Consider the following 19,685-nt stretch of genomic DNA (forward strand, 5'->3'; position numbering starts at 1 on the left):
CTCAGATGTCATTTTTCACCTCTCTATAAATGTAATGTAATGAGGACAATACACAAAAATAACGCCAGTTTCATTAATATTATCTTAAATAAAATCAGTTTTGGGCTTAGCATTCTAGCGAATTGCTCTCTGGCCCTCATGGGTTGGGAACCGCTGACGATTGCTGCTGCTGAACGCAATGCTGAAAAGAAAACGTTAGCCTTTTATAACGATCACTATACGAAGATACATAAATCGTACATTTACGGGTAATTTTCAATAAAAAATTGGTCCTGGACCTGTTCTTCAACACTTCTTAAACATCACATTGATCTCAAACGGTGGGGAGCGCCCCACAAATGAGTAGACAAGTTCCTGAAGGGGCGTGCAGCCGTGATTCATATTACTCTATTTTATATATTCAGGTACCATCATCATGAGCGAGAATCTGCGTGATGCTCTTGATCAAATGTTTGATGCCAGAATTCCAAAAGCTTGGCAAAAGGTTTGTGCTTATTGCAATGGAACCAGTCTTTGAAATAGACTTGATTTTATAAACTATATAACGGATTTTTGCGTAGCCACTTACATAGTACAAACGTCCATCGTTTACGTTCCATTTGAGCAATACTTACTGAATTCGGTGCTTAAACTTTTATTCATGCGCAAATCTCAAAAAAATCTATTTTCCCTAATTTCACCTTTTTTGAATTTTCTTAACTTTGCACTATCTTTCAAATTAATGTAGATCAGTACATGTCAGTGGCAGGCCAAATTCGTCCTAAAACTTTTTGAATTTTAAACGGACGCCAATATCGACATAACAACATTGGGTTTGCCCTTTAGATACACATCATTAAGTTTTACGTTAGAAAATTAGTTAAAAATATGAAATGCTGAATCGACCTTCACAATCTGATTCAGGTATCATGGGACAGCACCACTCTTGGATTCTGGTTTACTGAACTTCTGGAAAGACACACTCAATTCCACAGCTGGATTTTCGATGGAAGACCAAACCAATTCTGGATGACCGGATTCTTCAATCCTCAGGTACGAAATATTTTTCTTTTTTCCTTAAAACGAAAATTACCCCTACTGCTTTGTCTAGTCTCCTACTAATCTACTTGATAGTTTATTTATGAGGTTTTACAATCTTTCAACTGTTAAACTTTCGTATGCGTTGTCGATTTCAACCACATTTGCACTGCAAGCATTTTTCACAAATTTTTTTTTTTTTCGCTCTCGAACTAATTTGAAATGTTATTGGCTTAATTGTTAGAAATTAGATATTAAAACAATCGTGCGAAGTCACACGAAAATTTTTGAGTGAATTGTTCAAATACTAGGAATAAGCCAATCCTTAAGGCTATGTGTCCGATATACTTGAGAATATATCTCATATTCTCACAAGGTTTCCTGTCTGTAAATACATTTTTAAATGAATAATAGTTTAATTATCTATTCCTAACTAATCAAACCGCGTCTTCTCACAGGGTTTCCTGACTGCTATGCGACAAGAGGTGACCCGTGCTCACACTGCTAAAGGATGGGCCTTGGACGGTGTCGTCTTGCACAATGACGTCACAAGATCAATGAAAGAGGACATCACATCTCCTCCACCAGCCGATATTGGTTTGTACTTTATTAATCATCTTCATGATTTCACTGATGTTTAATTCAATCACTTGAGCGCCATAGCCTGGTTCATAGGTTTTCAAAGTGATCCGTGCGGGGAACAAGGGCTAGTTGAGAGAAACTTAGGTGCTCCGCGAGCTATTCGTTTACGTATTAAAATATTGATTTGGCTGTCCAACGTAGCAAATTTGACAACGGTAGATTTAATTCAAATATGACATTCGCTATATGCACCAATAGATAATGCCAATCGGGCATTGCCCAATTACTGATAGATACAAGAACAAGAATTATTAACCTGAATAAAAAATGAAACAAATGTTAAACAAATTTTCAAGTGAGAAGAATTAAGAACATTCAAAACGACGTCTAGTTTAATGAAATTGATAAAGCATTTTTTGGGGTTTTTCTTTGCCGAGTTTTTTCGTACTTGCCACTTCTGTCCATTTTTTTTTCAATATTTCCTCAATAATCTAACAGTGACCTAACTATTTCGTAGTAACCTACTACATTACAAAAAAAATATTCGCGAATTCCTTTAATTCTATTTTAGTCTGTCTGTTTCGTCTTATTATAGACATATATAGTAACATTTTATTTATTCTACAGGCGGCGTTTATGTTTATGGTCTATACCTTGACGGGGCGGGCTGGGATCGTCGCAACATGAAGCTGATTGAATCGCAGCCAAAAGTGCTTTTCACAAACATGCCGGTAGTCCACGTCTACGCTATTAACACCGCAACATCTGGCAAAGAAGATAAAGATAAGAAAGGAGCAGCAGCTATGAATATCTTGGAGTGTCCTGTCTACAAAAAGCCTCGTCGTACAGATCTTACCTTCATTTTCTATCTGAAATTACGCACCGTACAGCTTCCTGAGCACTGGAGTCTTCGTGGTTGCGCCATATTATGCGATACCAAATAGAAAAGGAGAGAATTAAAGAAGAGATTAGTCATGCGTGTTATTTTGATGACTTTATGATGTAACAATACTATATTTGTATATATATATAGATTTGCCGTGAGTGTTTTATCTTTTCATTCTGAGATACTATTAGCATTGCCATCAGGCGTTCCGGATAAGTTTCAGTTTGGTAATTTGTGTATTTTAATTATTTTACTTCGGAGGAAAAGGAGCCATTACTTTTTGGCCAAACGTAGTAAGCCATTTGAGTTCTCTTTGTTTCATTTTTAATAAAATAATCTGCAACCAGAAGTAGTAACTGTTTATTACATAATGTGTCGATTTAATTGTTTTTATTATTATTTTGCATTTGAACGATTCTAGATTTAGTTGCAAATACAAGCCCATAAAGCCGTTTTAGTGTATGTAGAAACGGACAATTTCATTTTTTTTCTTGGGTATATATTTGGTTTGGCTGAATAATCTTCTATTCTATCAAGCATTTATGATCTAATATACATATATAGCTTATGATAGTTTATCTAATATTGTCAATTTAAAAACAGCATCAAAATTTTGCGACTTTGTTTATAATGAATGTCATTTTTGTTCGCAATTATAGCCAAGTTCTGTAATTCGCCAAACAAGTATAATAATCACTGTGGTAGATTTATAATATGAAAATTTTGTAAAATATTTATAATTAGAATTATTTGAAATATTTATTATTTTCATACCAATAGTCATTCTTCCAAAATTAGTAGTCAAAATTTCCAGTGACCTGGTAAAATTTGCTTGGTTAAAACTTATTATTTTCTAACTCATAGCTTCAATTTTATTATTCCAAAATTATTAGTCCAAAACTCAAGTATAATTTAGTAAGTGTAAGTAATAAGTAATAAAACTTATTTATTACTCAAAATTACAAACTAATCGAAACACATTTACAAAAATGTAATAATCTTTGTAAAGACATATAACGTTTCTAATTTTTATTTATTGTGAGTGGCTTCTGTAATCTATTTTCCCACCTAAATTACAATATTTCTTCACGTTCTAATGGTTCTAATGTTATATCCAGCAAATTAAATTCTTTTTTGTGATTAATTTTCCAAGCCCGTTTTATCGTGTAAATATGTGTTGTCTGAATTACTATATTTATATTACAGCTTGAAGAATTTACCTGAAAAAAAGTAGATTTTACATATATTTTTATTTAAGTTTGATTTATAATAAATGTAATAAGTAAATAAGTTATGATACCATCAAGTGTTATTTTAAGTAGTTAACTGTTGAAAATTTTGTAACATTCACATGTGTTTCACAGTAATTTGAACTGTTCGTTACTTGTTAAATGCATATCTTTTATAAAATTTTCGACTTTGTGAAATAGACTTATTAAAAGTTTTCCCAATGAATTTATTATCGAATTATACGATGTTCAATAATTTTACGATAATTGCAACTTTTCTACAAATGATAAATTTTCGAATGAACTGTGTTATAGATATAAAGTTTGTGTTTTTGCTTGTATTGGATAAAAATCAAATAAAATTAGATTGTGTGACATTTGGCTTGAAGTTTATTTGCTGCAAATTGGATTGGATTTGGGCAAGGATGTTAATCCTTTAATAATTAGACGTGGGCTAGATACAAATAACTGGGTGAAACCGAGGGGCGCACCTTTATTAACATAGGCTTTCTATTAGTTTCTATTGGGCACAAAAAAAGACATTGTAACGTCCCAGGCATAGATAATAAATTGGACTCAGACATAGACGCTTTTTTATTTGATACTTAATGAAACTTTGTCTTGAATTAGAAAATAAATAGGCGCGCCAATTTCGAGTTTACAAACTTCTATCAAATTTGTAGCCATTTTTATGTTTGGCCTTGGTTCAAAAATAAATAATCGCGCCCAATTCGAAATTACAAACTTCTATTATTTAATTTGGATAAGAAATTTCGGGGTAGCTCAGTTTATAAATTCTTCCAATTACACTCATATGCTGTTGTTTCAAAAATCTACCCTGATCCAAAACTTCCGCGAAGCCGATAACTGGGCTGTGTTTGAGCTCATTCTGAAATTCAGCTGTTCATACAAACTCTACCACGATTAATTAGGCAATGAGGTTTTTAGTCGAGTGCTGTTGGTGGTTTATAAGAAGCGTTGCCACCATACCAGAAATTTGCAAAAATATGCAAGAAACGATCTATTTAAAAATGTCTGAGGCGCTGAATAGTCCAGGCAATGTGTTTTGAGTTTAGAAAGTAATCAAATTCAAATTAGAAAACTATGTTAAAACCTTTGAATTTAAAAAAAGTACATTTATTTATATTTCAATAACAACAGCGCCGTGTGCGCCGATCCACGGATTCTATATGGTCTGAATTCGTTCCATGATTCGCGGCCCCCTTTAATAGATTCTCAATACCCATGATCCTCTGACTTCTATAAGAATTACTAATTCTGTTTCTACCACGCTTCAGTCAGTTATTTTATGCGCCCGCCATGTTTAATAATAAAAAGTTAACAAACGAAAACAAAAGAATAAATTCAATACAGTCAAAGAATTAAACAAATTACAATTAATTTAGGCGAAGGGTACCTAGTGCTAGTGGCTCACCGAGAATCACTCCGTGGCCCTATAGAAGGGACGGCTGTTTGAAAACTACGAGATCTTTTGTGTCAAGCCCCCATCATTAATGCAAAAATGTGAGATTTGAGGAAAACACCCCCGCCTAGTTTTGAAATAACAAATTAGTAATTATTCAGATTTGTTCAGGCCTTTAGGGTTAAAAATGCTTTGAAAATTTGAATTATAGGCGGATATCTGCATTGCTAACCCTAACTGGATAATTATTGCTTTTCCTATTTATAGCGTTGACGGGGTGTGTTTTTTTGACGGGGGCTTCGTACAAAAGATACAAACTTTGTTATTGTAGAATTTAATAGTGCTACCTAATAGCAAATCGGGGTTAGATGATAAAATTCAGGGTAAAATTACTTTTCTTTTTAAACTTCTATAATACGACCTTGCGGACGACATCTGCTAGGCTAAACAAAAACTATTGTTTTGTCACATGGGATATCACAATACAATTATTGTGAAGTAACAATGGGAGACCACACGTGTGCTGTGTCTCGAAGCCTCCACAAACTAGGTAGAAAAAGCAAAAGGTTAAAGTTCGTGACTTCGGGGAAGGAATGCTCACCGGAATAAATTCTAAAATTCCAATATTTTCGATTAAGGACGGGCGTAGCTTAAATAATAATTGGGTCGGCAGGATGGCATATAATGCCTACTTTGTGGTTACGGTTTTTAATTACAGTCACTCATACGGCAAAGGAATCAGTTCGCTGTGGCATATTTAACAGGAGGCAGAGATATAATACAACAAATAAAAAACATTGGCCGCAGTTGTATGTTAGCCGTGGGATGAGCGTTAGTTACTGCATTGAGTAGAAGATATAATACAGCACATGGAAAAAGACGTTGAAATAACAACAGTAAACTTGGTCCATTAATTATAGCGTGAGATCTGCCGCCATTATCGCCAATCTGAGGTATTGCTGAGGTTTGCGTTAGGAGTACAAATGAAGTCATATACAAATTAGCATGTACAGTATAGGGATTGAAAACATATAACGCCAAGTCTTTGCCATACTGGAACGACAGATACAAAAATTGAAACTTTTGTACAAATCCCCCACAAAATATACATCCCCGTCAACGCTTAAAAATTAGAAAGGTCAGGGTTAAGAATGCAGGTTGCGCGGCAAATTCAAATCATTCTAACCCTAACTCTAACCCCAACTGGATAATTGCTAATTTGTTAAAAAAAAAATAACGTTGCCGGGGTGTTTTTCTCAAATTTCACATTTTTGCATTAGTTGCGAAGTTTGTACAAAAGATCCCAAAAACTATAAGGGATTAGGGCGCAATCACACAGTCATTAGTGATTATTTACGATCTTCGAACGGGACAACTTGAGCCAGAAACCTGCCATTCATGAAATGGTTAGAGATACTAAGGTTGGAAATATTTTGATCTTAACGATGTCGTATGCCCCCAATGTTCTTATATATTACACCTGAGATTAGGAATGGGTTTAGGCTGCCCCATGAAATAATTACAACATAAACATTCTGTTATGCCAACAGTAATTTGCAAACGCTTTAATTAGGCCACCAGACCCATAGCCATAATTAGATCAATCGTAGCAACATTCCAGCAGACAATCATTCGATAAATGAATGAATAAAGTCGATGAATACAATAATCTAATGAACTGGATATAGAAATTCCGGCGCTCCAGAAGTGTGTGTACCAGTATGAGGGTAACTAACTTAGTTCGCCTATTTTACATCAAGTTGCGTAAAGGGACTGAAACCTATGTGCAGCGAGATATCATATGGCTAACACAGACATTCTCCAAATTCGTAATAGAATTATAATAAGGAAAATCGGAATAAAATTAATCCTAATCCGGTACACACACTACGGGAGTACCGACAAAAGTTCATAAATTAAATAATATAGTCGATGAATACAATAATCTAATGACCTGGGTATAGAAATTCCCAGTAAAGTAAGACTTTTTGTTAGGAAATTTTCGTAATAAAACAAATTAAATTCGATTTGGACACCTGGGCGAATTTAATCTGTTCCTAATCCGAAGCCTTCAAGACATTTAACGTCGCGAACAAAAGATTTCTGAAATAAGTAATCTAAACAAAGAAATCATACCAACAAAGAAAATGGATATTATGTTTTGAAACTCAATATATAAAGGCAATTTAGGTCTCTGGAGGGCTTTTAAAAAATGTAAAATACATAGAATTAGTGATGGCTATAAACTAGAACAGGACCTAATTTAACTATGTAATTTAATTATAATAAATTGTTTTTACCTAAACGCCACTAGAGATCAATCTCACATAGTTGAGAAAAATGGGGGAGAGTTCTACTATAATGCTAAGTGTTTCGCCCAGCGTGTTTGAACGGCCCATTTAGAAGAATATTATCTCTTCTATACGTGAAAATCGATTTCAGTAATGCCTACTGCTTGTTTCATAACGCTAAGTGGGGAGTATATCATCTATGATTTTGGGGGCTCGCTCGCTTGGGGCTCCCATACTGTTTGTTGTCTGGTGTGAAACCTAATATACCCGGTATTTATAACCCGAGAACCTAGGAGCCAAAGGACAAGATATGGTTCGCTATACATGTTAAGGACTTCATTGTTTTAATCGACTATCGAGGAATGATACGATAGCAAGACTTGGTTCATTGATTCCCTGGGGATTTATAATTATTTTTTACGCGTATTGTGTTATTACTCGAGAGTCGCTAAAGATAGATATATTCAAAACAAATACCAGACCGGCAGTGCTTCTTGCTATTCCACACACTGGCTTGAGATCTCTGTACTTTTGTCTCGTGTGATACATATCTTGTGTGACACTGAGTCTATGATGAGTGACAGCCTAGCGGATTTTGACGTTTGACGGAGAAATTTTGATCTGTATTCGTTGCAGTATTATTAATACTCTTATTATTACTATAATAGGTATTCATGAACATAATACACTACCTAAACTGTACAAAAACAAGAGTGTGAGTTGCGCATAAAAACTATAGCAAAGGATCCACAAAAGATTGAACAAATATTTAGTTTTATACATGATGATATAGGAATAAAGAGTTCCAAAATAGGCAATAGGCTTGAAAACCATAAGCTTAGCGGCTAAGAGTTAAACTTCGGTAAATTTTTGCTAAAAACGTTATTATATATTCAACAACTAAGCACAAATATGAAAGCATATTTCGGTTCAATATTTCTCTGGAGGATTGCATAGAATTTTACTCGTGATAGAATAATAATAATAAAATTCAGCATGTGACCTACCGGGACGTATGCACTATAGATTGAAGGGCAATAGGCATTGTACTATTATTCCCGTTTGAATACTCGGTGTCTCAGAAGTTTAAACGCGTACTTGAACTGATGTACTTGAGAGCGAAATGCCTGGCACAAATTATTGTTAAGTAGTTTTAATCTTGTCTCATAAACTCTACATTCTGGAGTAGGATAATGGCTTCTAGTAATACGAGTGACAAACAACAAAGAGCAGGAATAGAATGCTTAACAAGAACGTTTTTAAAAATAATTTATTCTAAAGAATGTTATTTATGTTTTCCACTTTTATCTTTCGCAGTGACCGTTCGTACTGGATCTCTACTTGAAATTGGCCAGGCGCGATGGTTGTAATGTTTAGTCAAAGTCAAGTTTATTTTTTCCAACCAGTGATGAAAACGGATACAATGCAAACAGTATGCAAACAGTCAAGAGTCAAAAGTCAAGAACAAGTTTTACTGGGTAAGGAAGCCACAGGGAACCAAAGCTGGTTGCAGCGGTTCTAGTATCTAATCGAGATTTAGAAGAATAATGTAGTATTATTTAATGTTGTTCTTAGCGAGCAATCGTTACGACACCAGGTTGTATATATCAAAGGGCTACGCAAGCTAGCAAGCAAGTTAGAAATATTCGCCATTTAAGAGAATGCAGGGTTTGTTGGACTCAACTATATTGGTATTTCCGGATTTAGTTCCGGTTTCAAATTCATGCCACCATGCCAAAAAATAGTAAATACTTACAGATCGAGGGACTTAACTCAAAGGACGTAACATAAAAAAGCTGTTTTGAGAAAATAAGGAAAACTCATGTTAGAAATCAATATTCTTCAGTGAACATTGCTTCAAACTGCGCGTAAATACCAGCTTGAAAGGTTGAAATTTTTTAATATTTTTTTTCGGAAATTTTAAGAATCGTCCCTCCTGTCCTTAAACAGACATTTCCTATTTGTTTTTTTCAATGAAACTATTTAACAGAAATTACACTGGAACCTATATTTCAGTATGTTGCGTCGCGGCAGCAACATCTTAATAGGAACGTTTTTTTAATATTTTCAAATACATTTCTTTTTCTAATGGTTAAGATTTTTACTCCTGGTTTCAAACCATCGACACTCTTTATTTACATTGCTATTTGTATGTAGTTTTTATTGAAACTATCTAACAGAAATTCAACCAGATACTTCAATATGTCGCGCCAGGCGGCAACAACTTAAATATAAATTTCTTTGTAATATTTTCAAATGCATTTTTTTGAAAATATTCCAAAATTTTCCCTATCTATCTTTAAATCGTCGAAACGCTATATTTTACATTGCTATATTCATGTAATTAGCACTTACACTAACACTGAAATTTCAATATGCAGCGTCTCGGTAACATCCATAATTTCCCTTGCTCTTGGTCTGTTAGACCTATGCCCGTACTGTCCGGATAAACGGTAGTTTTATACATATTCTGTATTGTTTTCTCTTTATATTTATGCATTTTTTATTGTAATTTGCTAACAACAGTTACACTAAAACCGATATTTCAATATGTCACGTCGTGGTAGCAACCGTGATGCTCATTCAATAAGTTCTCTTGGTCTTGGGCCTTTATCGATGAACCGGAACGAACCACACCCGGAAGTTTGGACATTGGTCAATGTACATCGAATGGAAAAGAGAGAAGATTATGGAAATTGGTTCCTGGATATACAAGCTTCGATTTTAAACTGTGCAGAAAAATTGGTAAGTGGTAATTGCTTAGAGCAGGAGTGGGCGAGGTTTTTATGACAAGGGGCCAAAAATTTGCCCACTCAAACTGGCGGGCCATGAAAGTGTGACGTAAAAAATTACATTTTATGAACAATATATATAGTATTACAACGCAAAGATGGAATGCAATACCCATTGTGCCAAAACTAAATTTAATCGCAATCTAAACTCGAGTCATTTTTATCTAAAACATCAGAATTTGATTTCAATTTGGTCGTGGCAGCATCAGGCGGGTCAGATTGAATTACCCTACGGGTCGGATTTGCCCATAATGGGCTTAGAGTGAGTCCAATGTGTGCAAAATCGTTATTTGCTTGAAAACCGTAACGGTAACCAGGCGGTATCGACTGAGTGGTCGTAGTTTACATGGTTGCTTACTTCAAACTTAAATAGAATATGAAATTGTATTGACTAATTTTATCAGATTTTTTAAATTATCCTTTGGTTAAATGGCAACGAATGAAAAAGTGCAAAAACAATCAAATTATGTGATGGCTCCCTGTAAGACTTTGTATATAAACTAAATATATGCTTCGATCAATTTCTTTTTATGAAGTGTTTTGACGTTACTCAGTGGTGAATAACATTGGTTTGACAAATTAGACACCACCTTAACTATATTTTCGATTGAATATTTCCAACTCGGTAGAGGTCTGAATCGAACTTGTCGATTTTCGCGCTTGTTTTTGATTCCGCTTTCAGTATGCATTTTCGCTTGTAAATATGGAAGCCATAAAACAGCATTTATTCTTAGTTTAATTCTATTTATTTCAGACCGGCTTACTCGAAGAATGCCCACATCCCAATGCTGCATTTACACCGGACGAATTATCTGAAGCTCGTTACTCTATCGCATGGGATACCGCTAGATTGCAGCAGAGAGTTTATCAAACAAGACTTCCCCCACCTCCAACGAAACATCGTATAGTTTCAATGGTATCGGACAATATTCACCCAGGCTTGCGTTATTATTGATCTGAAAAGACCTAGTCCGGATTCAGTTTACATCTGCAGTAATGTTACATTTAAGACCTAATTATTCTAGTCTTCCCAGGTTTGCAATATCATAGAGATGCTAGATTAAAATTTTTAGAATGACGTCATAGTAAAATATGACATCACAAACGTTTCCACCATTGACGTCACTGGCGGTAAAGTTAAACGTCGCTTGGAAAGTGTTAAATTGTTTTAAAAGCCATTCAAGACTGACAACATTGCTAGTAGAATTTTACATTTTAAATAGTTTAATCGAAAATTTATTTTATGCTTAATTTTTTGTTTTACATTTTCGTAACCTTTTAGACAATTTACGAATGACTGACTAGCTTTGCCCAAATGACCAAGACTGGCAATCTCATCGAAAAATTAAAATGAGTTGAATTCTTTTCTATATTTTACAAATGCGTATGTATCTGTCTGTTATTTCATTTATAATCGCCAGCATGCCTAGTTATTTGAATCATATTTGTCATGAAGAAATGAAAATATTCAAAAAAGTACTGGCGTTGAGGCTATTGTATTTGGAAACGCCAAGCTTTGTGCCTTAATTAGCAACCTAATTCTAATGTTTCATGTAGGCTACAATTGAAAGGTCATAATGGCAACTCCAATTATCATTATTTCTATCATGTTGGCATATGTTGTATATTTTGCATGTTTGCATTTTGTTAGATAATGTTTACTACACTAATAACCCCTTACAATGAGACAAATAAAGATTGTTGAAAATTTTGAGATTTCACCGATTTTCCCTGTAATTATTTGCGGGTTTTCACTAGAAGACACGCGTCCCAATCTTCAAACGTATGTGAGTACAACTACGAAAAGATCGATAGTCGTTCACTGCTCTTGGGTTCGGGGTGTACGGCCTTTAATGCAGGAGGACCAGACAGAAATAACCGGGTGAAACCGCTGGCTGCATCTTAATTTAACAGGGGCTATCTAGTAGTTGCAAGTACAAAAATTTTGGTTATTGATCTAGTAGCATGCGTTGTTTCCACAAGCCAGTGCTAAGGCATTGCAAAGTCGTAGGCATAGTTATACGTATAAATTGGATACAGGTATAGGTTTCGCAACGCAAAGGGATTAAAATTACTCGCGCGTAACAAATTAAATTTGAAAACTCATTTAGCGGGCCACACACCATTCAAAATTGGCACTTTTCCGAGGGCCGCACAATTTTTCCCTGGGGGCCGCAGGTTAACATCCCTGGGTTAAACGATGCTTGAACTGATATTTCTAACTTGTTCATTAAATCCCATTAGGTAGGTGCTTAAACAACAGTACATAATATATTTCAATATTCAGATAAATTGTTGCATATTATATATTTTAAACCACAATGTCGTAAAGTATGTTCTATGGTACAGATAATAACTTGATAATTTTGTACAATATACAAAAAAAGGTACTACTGAAGTATGCGCACCAAGATGTCGCCTAACCTGAACCCTAACCTGCTACACAACCTGAGTTCAGGTTGTGCGCCATCTTGGTGCGCATACTTCCTGACGTCCAAAAAAAATGTGAAATGGAAAGCAAAATTTCTCAAGATGTTCAGGTGTGGTATGATATTTCAGGCTCTTAGTGTTATTGAAATTTAAAGATATCGTTTAGTTTGAATTTGAGCTCCAATTTCAATGTATAGAAATTGTATAAGTTTTGCTGAGGAAAGTTTCCACTCGAAGTCTACCACCGCTGTACAAGGATTTAAAATTGTCCCTTGCCAAATTGATCATCCACAGTGCGTACGCTCGCAATATCTACTATATACCTAAGCGTTTTCTTAAATGACAGCTATTATACTTTTTAAAGTTTTCATAGAGCTTTCTATCACTGGTCATGTGCTCAATACTATTGCAAAAGTCGAAAAATAAATAGTTTTCGTTAAAAGTTTTTGCCTTTATGAAATTTGAACTTTAAATGGGCTTCCAGGCACATTTTCTTCTCCCCATTTTACAATGACCGTAAACTCTCCCGTTTCCTTGGGAACGTATTTAACGTTATAACACCGATTGTCATTGTGCGTCACAAAGATATCTTCGCATGGTCCAACCGGTCCAACTATCCCAACAACCAGCATGTTTGAACCTAAATAAGTAAACGCAATTATTCGCACGCACAATAATACTCTATTATACGCTATAGTCACTCCTGAAATAATTTTCTCCCCAGCGAGAAAAAGTTTGTTATGTTAAATTTGGAGCTTTCGGTACTATTTAAAAGTCTTTTATATTCTTGTATAAAGAGCTAGTTTGTCTGTATTTTACTTGTCAGTTTTAATTTTTCACACAATTATAGTGAGGATACAATATCTTGATTTATTTGTGGGGTTTTTCTAATATTGAGCTGACGGCAAACTTGGAAGAACGCAACAACAAACGAATTACCGGTACACTTTTCTGTACCCCGTAGTGTGTGTGCCAGGTTAGGGTTAGGCCATAATTTTATTCCGATTTTCCTTATTTTAGTTCTATTACAGGTTTTAGTCCCTTTACACAACTTGTAAAGTAGGCGAACAAAAATAGTTACCTCCATATTGGTACACACATTTCTGGAGCGCCGGTATTTTTAATATTGAGTTGACGGCGAAATCGGGAGAAAGTTGGCACAACGAACGAGTTACCTGTACAATTTTCACTCTGTGACCGACACTGACCTATCTATACGTAAAATATCGCCCATGACGAATTTCAGAAATGCGCCCGCTTGACCGTTGGTGGACAATTTTTAATGGCTGTTATTGAAATAAGATACTTGCACGTAATTATTTAAATAAAAATACACACAAGGTTCAGTTATTTCCAATTTAAAATTATTCTATTGAAACATTTTACAATTAAAAATTTTCATGAGTTTTGCGCGAACCGCGCCCGTGGCACGAGCCTTGATTGGCACACCTACTGGTGACCGAAATTCTTAATATTATAGATTCATTAGCAAGCGGATAAATAGCGACTCATACATTAGTTTCTACTAGTCGTCAGTTTGAATTATACATGGGGTGAGTCAATTATGGTGATTATTATGTGACAATGCGTCAGCCTCAGTAAGACGGAACCAGAAGCGATTTGACAGAAAATATTGAATTTGCATGCATTTGCACATCTCACACGCGATTCGATTTTTTTTATTGATATTCCCGTTGTGCAAAAAACGAAATCTCGTTTTGCTAGACATCTCCTAATTAACTCTTTTAAAGAGTATACGGGTAACACACCTTACGCAGAACTAAACTTTAAAGACTTCTCAGATAGAGAAAGAAAGACAGCACAATATTCGGAATCGACCTACCTGCACCTGAGCAATTAACTTTGAAGAGGCATTCTTCCCCGACTTTTCCACTGATAACCCCGTTGCCAGATGTCTTCACTTTGGATGGCTCGGATTTCCCACGTAAAATCTACAGAATAGGAGTTCAGTATTCAGTATAGAAGAGAGTTACGTGCTAGTGTTATGAATTCAAGGTTCGTTTAGGTTACCCTTGCATTAACCTTAATTTCGAGGTTGATAATCAATTTTGCAAACGTTTTGGGTATAACACCCAAAACTAATAGTGACTAAAAAGTGCAAAGCTGTTTGAGAGAATGGCGTATAAATATGTCGTATAAACTCAATAGTTACTTGAACTCTGGGAAATGTGGGACCGGTTCCAATTCCTGTTGCATTCACATTAAACGGACTGCCTGGTACATGCTCTTCATCAAATTTTACGCCGACTTCATACTGACCTGAAAACAAAAATTCCAATTATTATTTTTTTTTTTGGAAAAAGAAAATTCAGAAGGTAAGGAGATTGATATCAGGGTGAAGATGTGAGCGGTCACTGAAATGCTCAAAAGATACAGATAATAAATATCTATAGCGTAGAAATATGTGTTAGTAAATATCGATCGAAGCGAGTCTTGAAACTGTTTGCATCAATACGACCAGGAAAAATATGCGAGGTAGTTCTCGAAAAAACTAAATTTTGCCTGTTAGGTGGCACACTGATCCGTCCGAACTGAAACCTGGTATGCAATAAGAATAAGTTTTATCATTTTTTCATCGTTTTTAGTGAAAGCCTTTTTATCACGGCTGGCCGAATGTTTAGTAGTCTTACCGTTACACTAAACAACTGCTAAGTAACCTTTCTAAATCTCGTGCCCTTGGCCAGAACAAAAATATTGCTTTTTTTCAAAAAAAACTCTTATGCTAATATCCGAATATTTAAGCCAACCATCAAAAATAGAGATTTCAGAATTGCATGACTTTTTCTTCTAAGTTGAAGTCATTTTTCCGTAGCAAAAGAGTTAACGATTTCGATTTTTTTCCAATTAAATTCGACTTTTCAGCACCATCTAACGGATCAATAATTTATCAACTTACCTGGTTCTGTGACAACATAAGAAACAGAACTTGAGCCATCTTTCCTGTCTACATAATTGATGTCGGGTTTTGATGGCCCTTCTACTGTTATCGCTAGTTTTCCTCCGCCCGCTTGTGCAGTCCAAATTTCAAATTTCGCTGAAATATAAGAATACAGGAATTATTGAAGCAATACGGAAGGGTCTATTGTACAAACCTTCCGCACCTGATGCAAAATTGTGAGATTCAAAAATGTGGAATTTGAGGAAAACACCCTCGCCATGCTCTAAAACAGGGTGATCCATACCCAGGCCCGCGGGCCACATGTGACCCGCCGCTTCATCATCTGTGGCCCGTGCCGCATTCGAAGAGTAATCAAAATATCGTATTTTAAATTGCTTCTCATAAAATAAATCAGAAAAATCGTTTGACATATTGTTGTTATATCACCACTGTGACTTAATTGACTAGTATGATGGCTAGCTGAAGCAACTACCAAAGTTGAAGATGTGATGGGCAGTCTAAATTGTTACCTAGATTTCTATCGTTTTGGTTGTGGATATATGCTAAAAAAATAGGCAAAATGGAAAACTAAAAATCGAATGCGGATTCCATTAGCCTAGGTTGAAAATGCCTGATACCTATGTGTATACACAATAGAAGTGCTTGTTTTATATTGCACTGTTTACCCATTATTGGTACTATTGTGGCCCGCGACGAATGCCAAAATAATTTTGTGGCCCGCGGAGCCTACAACCTTGGACCACCCTGCTCTAAAATAACAAATTACTTAGTTGTGATTGGGGTTCGAATTTGGAATGATTCAAAAATTAAATTTCCGTCTCAATCTGCATTACTAATTTGGATATTTTGTACAAAGCCCTCGCAAACGCTCAAAATAAGAAATTATGTAATTATCCAGTTAGGGTTATAAAATTAAGATTGCACAAAGAATTCAAATTTTAAAATCATTCCTAACACCAACTGGATAATTTCAAATTTGTTATTTAAAAACTTGATGGGAGTGTTTTCTTAAAGCTCACATTTTTACATTAGAAGACCCGGGATTTGTACTACAGATTTTACGCAAACAATTTCATCAAATATAAGTCTAAAGCTTGGGTCATTGAGCTAACTCATAAATATTGCTATTTTTTTTGCATTTTATACGACATATCCAGACTTAGTGATGTCTCTATAGGGGGTGAATACACCTCTTGAAATTTCAAATACACCTAATTGTGAGATGTGACATAACACTTTAATTTCTAACTTGAATATAATTGCATTTAAATATTCCTATGGTGAGGTATATGCCGGTGCAGTTAGTCAGTCAAATACATAACACATTTGTATAAGTTAGAAATAGTTTTATCTTTAATAGCAAATTAAAAACCACCCGCTAAATTTGGAAACAATAAAAATTTCGCCCGACTTCATAGTAATAACAATTGTATATTTAAAAAAAAATTTGTTGTATGATAAATGAAAAAAGCACAATAAAAACTGTTATTAAAGGCTATAAAAGATATTTTTTTTTTGTTTAATTGTTATTACCATAAAATCGGCCAAAACTTATTGTAGTTCGTCGTACCGGAGTCATTTCGTTCCATCTCTAGTACGCCCCAGGTTAGGTGTTAAGGTTTAGAACAGGCTTTAACTAAGCAATGCTATCACAGCAGTAAATTTAACGCTTCACCATGCCATCTCGCTCACACTTGTACTAACATACAAAACAAACAACAAATTGCAAGTTACCTTTTTCGTTTGCAACAGCTTCGTGTAGTCCGGGGCCGTATACAAGAACTTTTTCTGGTCCGCCTTTACTGTGGTCTTTCACAGTGACTTGGTATGGACTGCCTGCAACGTGTTGTCCTTGCACTTGGACGTTTATTTTGTGTATACCGGCTTCCTAAAAAAATGTGTATAATTTTATGTCTGAATGAAATTTTCTGAAAGAACCTAGTATATTAAAGAGAGAAAGGTAATAGCTGTAACTTAGGAAAATGAACAATTTTCAATCATCGCCCCTCTAAAAATTTCGCTGGTTTTTCCTACTTTTACATTTTTAACGCGCTCTACTGCAATAAAAGTAGAAATCCACAACATTCGTCTGCGACCATATCACGAAACGAGAACAATCATAGAATAATACCAAAAGGATGTACCAACCCGTGCCCAATAAGACATATCATCTGAAAGCGACATCACAACAACACACACAGACGAGCTCGACACAAAAACGCGACTCGACTCTCCTGATAACTCTGTGTCATTTTCACGTCCCGAGGAATTAATTAAAGCGGTTATTACACTTAATAAAATAGAGAACAAAATGAAAACAATTGGGTAAGAAAACAGATGGAATTTCCCCAGACGTAGGCGTGCGTGATAAAAGTTGCTATTTTAATTAGTGATTTTTATATAAATCTAATTTTAAAAAAATTTTCGATTCCATCAAAGGTGAAGTTATGTGACGGGTTTTCAACGTCACGCTGATCAAGGCTACAGAGATGCAGCAACCTACACTTAAAAGAACACTTTTTTTGTGGTGTCGAATCTTGTGCAATTGGCATTACAACACCAATTTATTATATTCTATAAAGAATAGGAATCCCAAGATTTTTATTTAAACCTGCGATGCTAGCCTTACTGACTCCAACGTTTTTGCGCTCAAAGTTCGCTGGCGTTAGAAATAAACAATTTTATGATTGAAACTAGATTCCGGCAATTTATTCACAGTGCTCAACCTTATCATCTGAATTGGTTTTTTTTTCATCATTTTCATCCATCCAATAATCGGATCTTTTATAGAAACCCCATTTGTGCAGAAATGTGACATTCGGTAAAAACACCACCAACACGTTTAAAGTAAGAAATCAGTAATTATCCAGTTTAAGTTAAGAATAAATTAATGAATAAAAATTTGAATTTCCTCCGCAATGTGCATTCCTAACCTAAACCATAACTTGATAATTACCTATTGGCGGGAGTGTTTTTAATTTTTTTACAGGAGGGATGGGTTGGAGGCTTCTGTACAAAAGATCCGGCTTCTTTATAATTTTTATTCACCAGTAATCTTACCTTCGGCAAAAACCCAAGACTGTATGTGTTGTTTCCATTTTCATAGATTGGTATCACTTTCGTTTTTCCTGTTGGTCGAGTAACGGTCGCTGTGATGTTCTCCATCGAACATTCTGTAGTGATAATAAAAGAATTGGAAATTGAAATTTACTATTGAATCTACAAATCAAAATAACACTATAAAGATCTTTGGAATAATAAAAAGGGGCCATAAGTTCTAAGGCTTAAGTCTCCGAATGGGTAGGGGCACGAGCCACAGTATATTCACAGCGGTGGGGTTCTCATTTGAACATAATGAGATTTGGAATCTACAACTCAAAATAACACTATAAAGAACACCCGAACGATGAACAGGGTGGCCCATAAGTGCTAAAAGCCTCTAAATGGGGGGGGGGGGGGGGGGTCACGAGTCATAGGCAAGAGCCCCAGTATCTTTACAGTGGTGGGATTCTCATTTTCATCAAACGGGGAGGGGGTATTTCTCAAGCCAAAGTATCTTCACAGTAGTGGGGTTCTCATTTACATCAAACTCGCTACAAGTTTCAACTCAAATAAAACAAAAAAAAACAACGGGTTTGCTCATATCACGACCTTCCAGGAATGGACCTTTCGCGTAACCCTTTTGCCCCTTGAATCCCGCCACTGGGTATTGCTGAAAGTATTGTAAAGCAATTCAAGAGTCCTGCTGCACACTAACACAAATGTGTTTTGGTACTCCCGTAGTGTGTGCACCGATTCGAGTAACTGTCTGTGTTGGCGAAGTGAATATACTTCCGTCCCCTTGCACAACTTGATTTAAAGTAGGCCAACACAATAAGTTACCTCCATGTTGGTACACATACTTCTGGAGCGTCTTTAATTCTATATTCATAATCGGCACACCTGTCCAACTTGTACTGAGAAATAAAAAAAACATACCTTTTTTGTCACCGTTCAACCAAGTTTTCAAATCTGTTCTGTGATGGAAAGTTTTTGGCATTTTAAGAAAACTTGAGCTCAATTAGAATAACTAGTCAACAAAATAGAATACTTATACTATAATAAAAAACAGAATA

General features: G+C 35.3%; 3 protein-coding genes across 5 annotated transcripts in view; 2 read left to right on the forward strand and 1 right to left on the reverse strand.

Moving 5' to 3' along the window:
- The window catches only part of LOC120333194 (dynein axonemal heavy chain 5-like), an 87,125-nt gene extending 83,042 nt beyond the window's left edge, over positions 1–4,083 (forward strand). For both annotated transcript variants that reach the window (XM_078119109.1, XM_078119110.1), the window contains 4 exons: positions 405–484; positions 904–1,032; positions 1,476–1,614; positions 2,227–4,083. In XM_078119109.1, coding sequence (XP_077975235.1) covers positions 405–484; positions 904–1,032; positions 1,476–1,614; positions 2,227–2,543 — 665 coding nt within the window. In that variant the 3' untranslated portion in view covers positions 2,544–4,083. The remainder of the gene's footprint in view (positions 1–404; positions 485–903; positions 1,033–1,475; positions 1,615–2,226) is intronic.
- Positions 4,084–9,923: 5,840 nt separating this feature from the next.
- On the forward strand, positions 9,924–12,337 carry LOC120333192 (uncharacterized). The gene is made up of 2 exons (XM_039400562.2): positions 9,924–10,173; positions 10,975–12,337. Exons 1-2 carry the CDS (start codon positions 9,979–9,981, stop codon positions 11,173–11,175), a joined length of 396 nt encoding a protein of 131 aa, XP_039256496.2. The 5' UTR covers positions 9,924–9,978; the 3' UTR covers positions 11,176–12,337.
- A 171-nt stretch (positions 12,338–12,508) lies between these two features.
- On the reverse strand, positions 12,509–19,685 carry LOC120333180 (filamin-B-like). Of its 2 annotated transcripts, XM_039400549.2 has the most exons (7): positions 19,549–19,685; positions 18,631–18,743; positions 17,305–17,458; positions 15,568–15,705; positions 14,824–14,930; positions 14,494–14,602; positions 12,509–13,290 (listed from the first exon to the last, which is right to left on the reverse strand). In XM_039400549.2, exons 1-7 carry the CDS (start codon positions 19,607–19,609, stop codon positions 13,103–13,105), a joined length of 870 nt encoding a protein of 289 aa, XP_039256483.2. In that variant the 5' UTR covers positions 19,610–19,685; the 3' UTR covers positions 12,509–13,102. The 2 variants fall into 2 exon arrangements, with proteins under 2 accessions (XP_039256483.2, XP_039256484.2); XM_039400550.2 differs by lacking the exons at positions 18,631–18,743; positions 19,549–19,685 and adding an exon at positions 17,611–17,680.

The sequence above is a fragment of the Styela clava genome, chromosome 13 (assembly GCF_964204865.1).
Source record: "Styela clava chromosome 13, kaStyClav1.hap1.2, whole genome shotgun sequence".
Classification (NCBI taxonomy): domain Eukaryota; kingdom Metazoa; phylum Chordata; class Ascidiacea; order Stolidobranchia; family Styelidae; genus Styela; species Styela clava.

What these genes read in the sequence shown, in the direction of transcription:
- LOC120333192 (XM_039400562.2), top strand. Translation starts at nt 9,979, where the DNA reads ATGTCACGTCGTGGTAGCAACCGTGATGCTCATTCAATAAGTTCTCTT. An exon ending in TAAACTGTGCAGAAAAATTG is followed by an intron (nt 10,174 to 10,974) that starts GTAAGTGGTAAT and finishes TATTTATTTCAG; the next exon opens with ACCGGCTTACTCGAAGAATG.
- LOC120333180 (XM_039400549.2), bottom strand. Translation starts at nt 19,609, where the DNA reads ATGCCAAAAACTTTCCATCACAGAACAGATTTGAAAACTTGGTTGAAC. An exon ending in GTCTTGGGTTTTTGCCGAAG is followed by an intron (nt 17,459 to 18,630) that starts GTAAGATTACTG and finishes ACATTTTTTTAG; the next exon opens with GAAGCCGGTATACACAAAAT. An exon ending in CCACATTTCCCAGAGTTCAA is followed by an intron (nt 14,603 to 14,823) that starts GTAACTATTGAG and finishes CCTATTCTGTAG; the next exon opens with ATTTTACGTGGGAAATCCGA.